At 52.2% G+C, this 12,588-nt stretch overlaps 1 protein-coding gene across 1 annotated transcript; it reads right to left on the bottom strand.

Moving 5' to 3' along the window:
- Positions 1 to 3,037: 3,037 nt before the first annotated feature.
- On the bottom strand, positions 3,038 to 6,581 carry SMAC4_04168 (uncharacterized protein). Its single transcript, XM_003346688.2, has 2 exons — positions 4,282 to 6,581; positions 3,038 to 4,200 (listed from the first exon to the last, which is right to left on the bottom strand). Exons 1-2 carry the CDS (start codon positions 5,326 to 5,328, stop codon positions 3,496 to 3,498), a joined length of 1,752 nt encoding a protein of 583 aa, XP_003346736.1. The 5' UTR covers positions 5,329 to 6,581; the 3' UTR covers positions 3,038 to 3,495.
- Between the last annotated feature and the right edge of the window lie 6,007 nt (positions 6,582 to 12,588).

Here is a 12,588-nt window from a genome sequence, read left to right as displayed (position 1 = left end):
CCAAATGAGGACGAAAACATATATGACAACACTGCATAACCCTTAATTTCTTTGAAGTGTTTTATAAATGCTTAGCAGGGGGATTACCGATATTCCTCGTATGAACCACGAGTGAAAAACAAACCGACGACGGGATGTGACCACTCTTGTTATCCAGGGAAGAGAAAACTAATGTAGATATCGCCGAGTGTCATGTCATGCCCAATCAAGTCCTCTATCTCATCTCATTTGGCAGGCAAAGCAGACCATCGATAGAATTGTGTTTATCCCGAAGCTCTGCCAGGCCAACATATCGGTGTAAGGAGATGCCGGGCAATTCTATGGGACTTCATTGTTTTTTTTTTCCCTGAGTTGCCATGCAGGTGTTTTTTCGTCTTTCCATGGTTCAATATACGGACAACCTAATCTTCAAGCACCGGACGGACCTATGAAGCGGCAACGAGGTAGCGATTATCCAAGCTTCTACCTAATCGCAAGACGAACTCCCTTTTATCGCTATTCCTGTGATGTCTTGTCCATCGTGATATTTCCTTCACTTCCGGTCGGTGGTCGCCCTATCCTTCCTTCCTCCCCTCAGATTCCATGCGCCCACTCGCACGTAGAGGTATGTTGTAGCACTTCCCACACCTTCCTTCCCCTTCCCCTTCGCCTTCACCTCAGCTCTTCACCAGCAGTACCTTAGGTTTATAAGCCCTTCTTCCAGCCCCTCCTTCCACCACCAAAGACAAGCCCCCGTGCCCAGCACCAGCTGCCAGCTGTCAGGATAGCGCAGCGGTCTCAACCACCACTGCGAAACCTAAGCAACACTCGCTCAGTTCGAAACAAACTCGAAGCACGGATTTTTCAGACATTTCTGAACAGACATCGCTCAGCGAGGCGATGCCCTTATAGGGGAACGTCCCGAGCACAAGACGTAACGAGCTTCACCAATATGGTAGTTCGAACAAATACATATGAGGGTATGAGGGTTCACAACCAAAAGATCTCACTTTCAAAATCTTTGTGGGAAACGCGATATTCTTCGACCTTTTCAGATAGAAGCTGGCTGGCATCTGGGATCGAGGCAGAGCAGCAGCTAGTGAAAGCTGGAAGGGGATAATATTGGAGGTGGGATCGTTTGATGGGAGGGTAGAGGGGACTTGGGGGGAAGAATAGGGGTCGCGTTCCCCCCGGCGCTGGGCTATGGGGTTTGTCTTTCCTGTGTGCCGGCTGTCGTCGGTACACCAAAAAAAAAAAATTTAAATTTTTTTTGATCTGTTTGTTGATATTGTATGAACTTGGGAAATCCAAAACTGAGGGTTCGGTTCGGCAACGCAAGGGTTGGAAAATCTGCCATTTGCGTTTGGCTGTATGTACCGGTACGCGGTTGTCGAACGCAACTGGCATACCTTTAACCCTGCATGTTGATTCCGGATTTCACGAGATTGTACGGTACCGGTAATCCCTATGACTCTTCAGTACGCATTTATACCCTAGACGTGTCTGTTCCACGTGGTTGTACGCACCAGAAGTCTTGGTTTTAAACACCTTGAGCCGTTGCTTACCTTTACCCCAAACAAACACATCAACGGATACACCAACGGGTACATATCCCGTCTGGTCATTTGATGGGAAGGCCCATGTCGTCAAGTCGGATACTGCACCCGATGCTATTCCCCAATTTGTCCTCTCCGCATATAGATACCGTTGTTGAAAACTTCTATCGGAACCGATCCCGGCTCCGGGGCCGATTTGAAAAGCTCGATGCCGACCATGGGCATTTAAACCCTGACGTCCGGTCCGAAGGGTTACTCGAACCTACCGTGCCCTAGTATAGGAACAACTTAAATTGCTATACTTAATCGCGGTGCTATTTATGGTCGCCTTAATAGTGAGCCCACGTAAGCCGCTCATTGATTGTCTGCCCTTTTCCATCTCTTTTTCGGGCGAACAAACACGTTGCCAAACATTCTTTGTTTCGTCCTTGTCGTTTATCCTTGACTTGCCTTCTTCCTTGTCTTGGTCATTATCCGTGTTCCCTCCTGGTTTTCTATTCTTCTTCGCGTCTCGGCTCCTTGCCTTTCCCTGTCCTCCCTTTCTCCCGATGGAAGTGTCAGGGTTATGGTCATGGTCATGGGCAGAGGAAGCAGTACCCGAGTTTGCTCATCCGTTGCTCACCCGTTGCTCACCCGACCCTTGACCCCCCTTGACAACCTACCCTTTGCGGACAAACCTGGGCCAACCCATGAACGGAACCGCCGACATGGGACGATGCCGCTGAAGTTGTTAATGTACCTCACACATGATGTCGCCGATGCCCGAATGTTTGTTTGTCTTTGATTGGGACCCTGGCGAATACCGTCAGCACGGAGCCGCGCTGACATGGGCGTTAACATGGGCGTTAACAAGAGGGCCAGTTTTCTCAGGTTGAAGGAAGCAGTACCCGATCCTGGACCAGACCAGGACACGTGTTGTCGGACTCTGCGCCGGAGACTTTTACCGGACCCGATCGGTTATGGTGTCACCTCGATATTTTTGCTTGCTTGCCTTGCTTGCTTGGGTCCGATGATGATGGCAGAACCTCTGTCACGGGATATGTATGGGATTAATTGTTGGAATTGATTCTGTGCGGAAGTGAGTGCTGATGAGTTTTGGATTGGGAAGGAGCATGTTGAGGGAAATGAAATTTTCTGCTCGAAATTGGAAAGCGTCAATAACTTGGTCATAGTGAGGAAGGAGCGATGCATACCTTGATGTTTCACTCCTGCAAGTGTCCGCGAGGACTCGTCCACCAATTGCGATGCCAAGTTTCCAGGAAGAACAGACAATCACGACAATCAAGAGCTTGGAAAGATGTAATGAGGTGGCGTAAAATGTATGTTGAATCTTGATGCTCAACTACTTCATTGTGATCTTCAGCCATTGTATGAATGACTTCCCCTGTAAAAAACGCCTGCCAACCGACCTAACCGCCCACCGGTTTTAACCACCTCCCATTCTTTCGTATCAAAGAGTACAGTTACACTTTCAAAAAAAAAAAAAAAAAAGAGTCAAGACATAAGGACATGAACGAAAGTTATGTATGATGATGAAGCCGCCTGCCTAAACCCCGCCACCATGAATGACCACCGATCCGATCCGAATCCGATCCATCCCGCCGAAAATGCTTTGCTTTGCTCCCCTTTAACACCCCTTTCCCCCTATTAACCGTTTGTGCTATAATAGAGTGTAAAAAAAGTTTGTAAAACAGAAAAGACAAAAAGCCGTTGACGTATATTGAGTGTATAAGTCATGTGCATCGTCATCCCGTTTGCGGCATCTCCCATGAATGTGCTTTCATTTCCGAAATCCTTTGCGTGAGCAAAGTTCCTCCACACACCAAGTCTATTGTATGTTGTAAAGACGCTAGGAAAAAAGAAAAACGCAAAAGCCAAACGATAGATGGGTATATTGTTGAAAAACGCAGACCGAAAACAGACAAGTAGGAAATATGGTTTTAAAGCGAGAGGTGCTTTTTTAGGCCTTGGACGTAAGAGTGGTGGTTGCCGTGGCAGCACCCTCTGCCCTCGGAGCATGAGCGAACATGCGGTGGAAGAGATTGCGACGCTCTCCGCCAGCACGACGGTAGGTCAGCTTGGCAAGGGTAGCTTCGTCGAATCCAAAGTTCTCCAGGCAGATCTGCTCATCATCGGCTTCCAACTTCTCGCCGCCGTAGGCAGCTTCCCAGCCGTAAGGATCCACGGTGGGAGGCTTAAGATACTGACCTTGAGAGCGATCGATGGCGAGGAACTTGGAGTGTAGGTTTGAGGCCGAGACAGTGCGGAGCGGGCTGCTGGTAGCGGGCTTGTTGACAGCCGACTTGTCACTGGTGACTCTGGGGTTGCTCGAAGCTGTCCTTCTAACTCTGGGGCGAGTAAATCGCCTTGCGACGCCTTCGGGCGTCGTCTTGATGTATGGCGCATGGCCTTTTGCGGCCATGCCATCCTTGTGAAGCCTCCCCTCATGGCCAGCATCTTGAACTGCGTTGTTATTACCGGCCATTGGCGACGGAATATGCTCAATATGCTGACCGGGGGTGGACTCTTCCCATTGGCCCAGAAGTGGGAATTCCAACTTGACATCTGCTACATCCTCCATCGACTCGTCCGTGTCGGTGGACTCACCCGAGGCGGTAGGATAGAGGCAGGGGGAAGAGGGGGCTCCATCAAGAGCTGGCATGACCTGTGACCCCTATAAGGGGTTGCTGGTGCTCTGTCTGGCATCAGGCAAACCAATTTCGTACCCATATCCAGGGGAAGGGACGCTAGTGGTCTGAGAGCGCTTACTACGGCTCTTCTTTCCCAAACCAAGCTTAGCGCCCATCTTCTTCCAACCGCTGGCGTGCATGGCCCTGGAGATACCATTGGGGGAAGTGCCAAAGGTCCAGTCGGAGCTGGGTGGTGTGGTGGGCGGGGTCATGGGCTCGTTGCCTGAAGGATATCCAGAGCTGCTGTCATCAATGAAGCTGTCGATAGGGGAGTCGGCCACAGTTGATGAGGAGGCCGATCGGCCGGAGGACTCGCTCTGCCACCCGAAAGTGTGCAGGGGAAGAAGGCCGCTGGCCTTTGATGACCGGTTCGAGTGCGGGCCATCATGGTGAGGCGGAGGTGAGGCTCCACCGTGTGTGCGTCTGGGGTCGTGTACCAGGTTGTTCCAGTACGAGCGGGAATGGGAGTGAGAATGGGAGTGAGAGTGAGAATGTGAGTGTGAGTGAGAATGAGTAGGCTGAGTAGGCGCAGGAGAAGGCGAAGGGGTAGGTGCTAGTGACTCCAAGAAAGGTCCGAGTACTGAACCGTCCATGAGATCATAAGTGTAAGCCACTGCTTGGTCAAGCTCCGAGGGGCACGGCGGTTGCTCAGCGCAAGAGAGCTGCATAAGCCGGTCGCGGACGTGAGCCGGAAGGTTGACCTCGTGGCTGCTGTTGGGCCGGATATAAGCATTCATGAGCTTCTCCCACAGGTTTCGGAGGTGATGGAGGCCGTCATGTGTAGGACGGCATCTCGCGAGCATGATCTCATCATACGCCTTGCGATACTGGTCAGCGCCGAGGGTGAACTCGAGCGTCTCGAGACAGTGGTTGTGAGACAGGAAGGCGAGGAAGGCGCCAAAGGTATATGGTGGGGGCGCGATGTTGGACAGAATGTCTCGCAATGAGGGTGGCGGAATCGCCATGGAGGTAGGTCTGGATTGGGCCATGGTGGAATCAGAGTCGGAGTCGTCGTAGTCGGAGGAGGCACGGGAGGGAGTGAATCGCGCTGATTTCCTGCGCGATGGACTGAGGCTCGAAGTTCGTAGCCGGGCTTGTGGCATCCTTCCCAACACGGAGCGCCGAGGAATCTATAAGACTTTGTGGATGGTTGGACTTGCAGAGCAGATTGGAGCTCTTGTGCAGCCAGAAAAGGACCAGATATCGGGAAGCGTCCTCACTCCATTCGGTCGGAAGTGACTTGACGACCGAAGAAGACCGTTATATACAGGCCGTTTGCCTAGGTGCAGGGAATGGCAGAAGGACAATGTTTTGGAGTGCGCGGTTGCCCGACACCGTACAATGCACGTAACCTTTTGGCTCCGTTGCCGGCCTAGTAAGCCAATTGCGGCAGGACAGATCGGGAAGCGGCAGGTCTCGAAGTCGTCGACTCGTTCTGAAGACAAGGCGTGCCGCCGTAGGACGTGAGAGTGGCCGGACTACTGGGATCTTGCTGGGACACTGGCACCGCTGTGGGCTAGATGTCACGTAGAAAGCTGCGGGTAACCGGGTACCGGACCAGATCGTAAGCCCAGGAGCACGATTAATCTGCGACTGGGTCTAGAGGTTGAGTGCGGAGGCAGCAGGATCGTAAACCTGTCTGTCTCTTTACGTCTGTATGTTTAAGCCAACAACACGAGATGCTAGGCAACACAGCAGACGCCCAATAAACTGAGATCCCACACTCGATGATGACCCTGTCCTTGTCGATTGGCGGTAGTAGTGGAAGTCGGCGCGGTAGTGGTGATGTGACAATTGTCGTCGATGAAATTCGTCGTCCAAATGAATCCTCCAACAAAGTTGATGATGAAGTGAAATCCAACTGATTTCACCCAAATGACGTCTAGAATCGGAAGCACGGGTGTCGCAAACGGAAAAAGGTCTGGGCGATTATCGAAAGATAGTGGATCGAATCGAACGACTAATAAATGAGTGCGAGGATGAGGCGGCGACCAAAGGAAGGTGTCGATTGTTGTTGATGTTGTGGTGTGGTAGTGCGGTGGTGGTTGGTCAAGTCAGGCTGTAGTTGCTAGTGGACAGCAGCAGACAGGCGGTATGTACTGTAGCAGTCGCAGCAGAAGCAAGGTGCAGTTGCAGGTGCAGATTGCAGAAGACTGGAAGGTGCAACAGAAGGGCGACAGGAGGTGGAATGCAGTGGTCGAAGAGGTGACTCGGATTGCGGTTCGGTGAGTGGTCAGTGGAGTCGATCCAGTGAGGTTGACTGAGACGGATGTTGACGATGATGCGGCTTTGCGAGACAAGAGCCAAGGTTTCGGTTCGCCGGTAAGGTGGTTGCGCGCGAAAGGATTGAAGACTGTTTTTAAAAAGGGAGGGTGGGATGTGTCCTGTACAAAAAGGGAAAGCGAAGAAAGCTGGGCCAGGAACCGTGGTTTGGCAAGGGACGAATGACGACCGAGTCTCGTGTTGGTGTGGGAGGTGCCCCCAGTGGGTGGTGGACTGGTGGTCCCAGAAGAATGGAAGCTGGAAGCCGCAAGACCCAAAAGTTCCCGCGATGGCAAAAACGGGGCGCTGGGCGCTTCCCACACCACAGGCTGTGTGCAAGCAAAGAGCCACCCGAGAAGCGGCGGTCCCAGGGCTTGCCAGGTCCCAGCGCTTTGGTGCGAGGCAGCGGGATGACCGTTCGGCGTCGGGCGGTTCCTCCTCTTGAGCGCTAGACTGTGGGCTGTTGCTGTTAGCTGTTCAGCGGCTCCTCCACAGTAGCAGGCTGCTGTCAGTGCACGGAAAGTGGAGGGCGGGCTGCTGGCAATCAACAAAGAGCGCTCTTTCCCTTTTACAACACAAAAGATAAATCCGAGATTGGATCAGGCAAGATTCGCAGATCGGGCTTCGACATCTCAGGAAGTTTTAGGTCAATGAGATTGGATTGAAAGGATGGACTGAATGAAAGGGACAAGACCATTCATGAATAACCAGACCATGTCCTCCAGGGTGCCTTCCAGGGTGCCTCTTTCCCTCTTGTGCCTCTTTCCCTCTTGTGCCTCTTTGGCCGGCAAGCCAAGAGCCACTAGCAGATGGCCATGGAGCTAGAGGAGCGCAGCAAGTGGCAGCAACAACAACACGGTCCCAAGCAAGTGACCAGTGAAGCGACCAGCACCCTGGACGTGCTTTTTGTCGATGTGGGTGCGGCACGACGAGACGACAGGGGCCGTGACAGCATGCAATTCGCTGCAATTCGCTGCTTGGGGAAATGTCTGCCCAGCCAAACCAGCTTCCTCGCACCATTCCCTGTGGGTTCAGACGGCTTCAGACTGGTGCAAAGTCCATCCTTCGGCCACCTTTTGACCACGCCCTTGCCAGTCTGCAACCCCCTGCGAAAACCCTGCAAAGCCCTGCCACCTCCCGTCAAGGGATTCGACCAGTTAAAAGCAGAGAATCAGGCGGCTCGAGGGTTACGGATTAAAGAGGCGTCAATGGGCGTCATGGTGGGCGACTTTGGAACAGTCAAAAGCCTACAGGAGGCCGCGGGACATTGGAGACATGGAGACATCTGTGAATTGAATGACACTGCAGAATCGCTTCTCTCTGAAAGTCTGGGTCTGGGGTCCTCGTGGAATGGAAGTGGTCATGGTCACTGATAAGGACGGCTCCTCCTCTCCACCGTCTACCCCGTCTTCGGCCGTCACGCAATTCCCCATTTTTTTAGTGTGAATTCGCTTGAGTGATTGACTGATTGACCCTTTGGAGACCAACAAAGTCCCCAAGTTGCTGACCACGAGGCAACCGTTTGTCGCTCTTTTGTCACTCTGACTAATCGCTAGCCAGCGTCGTATTAAAACTCAATCTAGTGGAGCGGGGACTGGATCATTAGCATTGGATTGGCGAAGATTGGCGAGACTGGGGGACCGGACACATCTCACCGTTGGAGGGTGTGAGGGATCGTGAAGTGAGAACAGTGAAAAGCATCAAGCCATCAATCAACCACCAGGCTGGCAGGCTGGCTGCACGCGGTCAAGTGTGAACGGAGGGAAGGTGGGGCGGATGCATTGCGGCCTAGAAGCCTTCTAGAAGCCTTCTGCTTTCGGGCTGACCTCTGAAGAAGCGGACAACATCGAGCCAACCAGAGAACGTTAACAAGCTCCACTGGTCCCACTGGCGTATTGGTGGGGTCCTTCGCACATGCTCCACTTGCGATGAGACGACGCTGATTGGTTTAGCGTCACACTGGCACTCTGTCGTTCTTGCACTCACCGCAGTGTTCCGACCGTCGCTCCCTTTTGTCAAAATTGACTGTCACTCTGTCAATCTCCAAGACGCGCCAACCAGAGCCAAGCGACGCCGTCTGCCAGTCCGTCTCCAGACCATTGCGCTACCAAGACGCTACAAGACCACCTTCGTCACCACCTGTCAAGCCGTGTTCCGGTTGCTACTTTGGTGCTGCTGCAAGGTAAATGCAGAGGCCGTGATGCTCCTCGGTCCTCCCACTGGACGACCACTGGCCAATGCTCCCTTGGATACAACGCAACCACGGCAAGCGAGAGAACACCAACAACTGGTGCGCGGGATGGTAGGATGGAAGGCCCTTGGAAGCACTTTGGAAACATCCGAGTTACGTCGCTACCAAATGCCACTTGCCACGCTTGTTGCCTCGTCTCTGTCCGTCTCCCCATTCGCCAGCCACCATGTACAAGACTTGTACCGTGTCCGGAGCCGAAGACTGCCACCTGGTCTTACACACATTCGACACACAGCAGATATGCGATATGCACATGTACCTCAGGTTGTTAAGTTATTGAAACCAGGTGTCACAAGTCCGATCGTGTGCTGCCTCTTGTAGCACGAGGTTGGCGAGGATAATTCCCCGTCCCAGCAGCGAATACATTGCCAACCCTCACAAACTGTAAATGTTGTCCATTTTCTGCTTGCTCATGTCCACAACATAAACGCCATTCCCAAGTTCATGGCTTTTGGTCGCCGTTCAATAATGGCTGTGAAATCCCTATCTCCGATGCCCGGTCTTTCGTCTCCGTCGCCATCCCCCAAACGGCTCCAGAAGGCTCCAGTCATATCCGCCCCATGAACAGCTGACGACGCCGAATCGCCGGGCTGAACAAGACAAGGCAACGGCTACGGCGAGGGGTAGCCATAAACAAGAAGAGGAAAACTGTGCGAAGATCGGGGATTTTGCTCTTTCACTGGAGTCAAACGTGTCCACTGGCCATCTCCATGTTGATGGGTTTTGTGGTGCCTCAGCCTCGACTCGGCAGGTCTTGGCACCTCCATAACGGACTTCAATATCAGACCGAAACGACCCCATCCATTCTTCGGTTCGAGGCCGGTAGAATGGTAATGATAGAGCATTTCTCGTGTTTTTGCCCCGTGATGATTACCTAACAACCGAGGGATATGTGACTGGAGTCTTCGTGTTTCGTCACAGATCCAAATGTCAACAAGTCGATATCCGGTCCAGGATACGGAGGATACTCACCGTTGAGACGCATTGACGAATGGTCAAAGCGAATGATGCGGCCCGCGTTCGACGATCTGAGTTCACGAGCCAGATGAGAGGAGAACCCTGATGAACTCCTGCCCGAACTGGCCGAGATCTCAGGGTTTTGCCCGGTTCGTCTGTCGCGGGAACGATGATCGCTCCAGGGCTTCGACGAGGAAAGGGACCACATCAGCCAACTTTCTTGCACCTCATGCCAACATTCGAAACCTCATGATATCCTCCGGTCTTCATTCTTTTTCGGCGCTAGGCCAGGCGGACGCCAAAACTCTATTCTCCACAAAGCCCACACCCCCTCCTGGGAGGGACATGTTCCATGAACCACATGGACCGACCGACATCAGACGAGAGTTTTGGTTTCGTCACGGTTTTCTGCTCCCTCCTCCTGTGATCTTCTCCTCCCAGCGAACCAAAGCCAAGGGACTGAACTCCACGGCCATGGGTCGATAAACATGAATCGTGCCCTCGGCGGACGGCTCATGCTGGCTGGCTTGTCAGTCGTCGCTTTTACAAGGCTTATCACGGCAACAGGACCACGCGGTGCTATTCGACACAACCGCACAAGCCAAGTTTTCTTGGTTTCCGCGCGCGGCGGCAATGTAGAAAAGGCGGAAACTGGCATCCCATCAGATATCGGATATCGGCTATTCAGCCCAGCCTTGCCCAGCCTGACGAAACCTGACAAGCCTCAACGAAATTGTCCGGTTCTCACCGAGAGTCTGGAGCCTGACCTGGAACTGAACAGTCTCTCCTTTTTTGTTTGCCCTGTAGCCTGTCCATGCTGCCCGTTGTTCTACGCTATTAGCCGCTACACAAAATTCATACCGTACGGCAGGTAGGAGGCTAGAACTAGGTTTCCTTTCCTGTGGTAACCGCGCGCTCCTACCGAGGCAGCTTAACTCCCTTTCCTCCCCAAATCTGACCGCCAATAGGAGTCGCCTTCAGCCGAAGGACCTCAGTCTTTCTTCGGAGGGCCTTGCTTGAAAGAGGCAATCAACTCCTCACCGTCCTCCGGTAGCCTTTTTCCACGTTCCCCCTCCGCTGAGCCGTCAGCCGAGAGAGTGGTTACATCACGGTCGGAGTTACTTGTGCCCTCTCTGTGCTGCCCGCTGCCCGCTCAGTAATATCTCTTCCTAATCACATAGTCACACCGCTTGCTGAAACTCAGTTGAGCTAAAACGCATAGTCACACCGCACCGTCTTCAAGCGTCTTGCTTCTAAAACCATAGAGCAGAGCAATCCCATAGTGGACATAACGGACACAAGTTACAAGTTGGGAATGGCATCAAATCCACACCAATAACGGAAATCAAGAAAAAAGACACAAGTTCCTCGCTCCGCCCTTGGCGTCTAATGTCCCCTAGCCAACTTTGTTGGTAAAGGGGTAGCATAACCGGATGTAACCGTCCCGGCGAGATCACCAACATGGTTCATGTTGAAAGAAAAAGAAGAAAAGAAAAAAAAGAGAGTCGAAGCAGAGAAAATTTTCATCAAAGGAAAACCACACAGTCCGTCACCCCTCGAACTTGCTTGCGAGCCGCGGCAGCGGGCTTCGCGACTTCGCTATAGAGGCATGCAAGCATGGAGATAGCGCTGTAAAGGTCGAGTGCCCTTCTAGAAGCACCGCCGGCGCCAACTGTGCGTCTAGTGCCAAGCGCTCACGGGACTCAGCTGAAATGTTCGCAGTTCGCTACAGTCCGAGGAAAAATCAAGCCACATTCTGTCAAGAAAACTGGCAACAAGTCTTTTTTTTTTTTTTTTTTTTTTCCCTTGTTGGCGCTTACAGCCGAAGAAAACTTTTTCATAGCCGCATTTGGGCGTCGTGACTGGCACGATGCAGGAAATTGGGAGGCGAATTTTACGTCTTACGTTAACGTTAAAGAAGAGATTGTGCTTCCGAGCGACTCCCGAAGCCCGTTGTCCCGTCCGCTGGTGTAAGCCAGTGTAAGCGCCGCCCGTTGTCCCATGGCATGGACCATGGACTAAAACAATACATGCACACGTACGGGCGGATTGACAAGACACGACAAGACAAAACAGGACAAGACATGTTTGTGTCAAGATCAGGCACGACACACATTAATCAAGCTGGGGAGAGACTGGCTTACTGACTGGTTACTGAAAAGAAGAAAACGAATGGTTGGGAAACCAGACGTCTAAACTGGATGTTGTGCAACACCAACTTGTCATGAAATGGATGTCAATGCCAATGGGACAGGATCAATCAGGATCATTGCCGTGACGCGATACGGTGGGTGGGTGGTGAGAAAAGATGAGATCTGTCCAACCCAGGTCTAGGATTCAGTCGGCCAGTGAGCATGGCTCGGTGTCAGTATGATGTTGCCTTGATGTTGTCGGCTTGTGAGATTTCGTTGTGTAATTTTTGGTCCCTGCCCTGCAAGCCTCACCGTGGCCCATGATCATAGCAATTAAGAGGCATGCCTGTCTGTTATTGCTCCGCCTAATCTTCAAGGTATCAGGGTGTGTACACTAACAGCGGGATACTAGCACTACATCATAACGCTTTCCGGCTGGCACCCGACTTATCGCCTAACACCCAAACAGTATAGGACCCATCAATAACAACAAATCACTTATAAGGCAAGGCAAGGCAAGAAATCCAACGTCAATCATAATTGCCTTGCTTTTCCCAATCGTTCCAATCGTTCCAATCTTCAAATCGTACAACTATATCTAAATCGGCCAATGACCATTGATGTTACGACGGCAAGCGACAGTCTTCTAGAACTTTTTCCGCACACCATCCAACCAACATCTTACGTTGTTCCCCCTCCCTTCTACTTCCCGTCGTGTCATCATCGGACAGCTATCCATCCATCCACTCAACATCCCATCC

This window comes from Sordaria macrospora, chromosome 5, assembly GCF_033870435.1.
Source record: "Sordaria macrospora chromosome 5, complete sequence".
NCBI classification, from domain to species: Eukaryota; Fungi; Ascomycota; class Sordariomycetes; order Sordariales; family Sordariaceae; genus Sordaria; species Sordaria macrospora.
The sequence above is the reverse complement of the archived record's forward strand: the minus strand, read 5'-3'. Positions and strand labels throughout refer to the sequence as shown.

Excerpts from the sequence above, each read along its gene's own strand:
- SMAC4_04168 (XM_003346688.2), bottom strand. The coding sequence starts at position 5,328 with ATGCCACAAGCCCGGCTACGAACTTCGAGCCTCAGTCCATCGCGCAGG. Across the intron at positions 4,201-4,281 it reads AGCGCTCTCAGACCACTAGC|GTCATGCCAGCTCTTGATGG; the intron begins GTCCCTTCCCCT and ends TAGGGGTCACAG.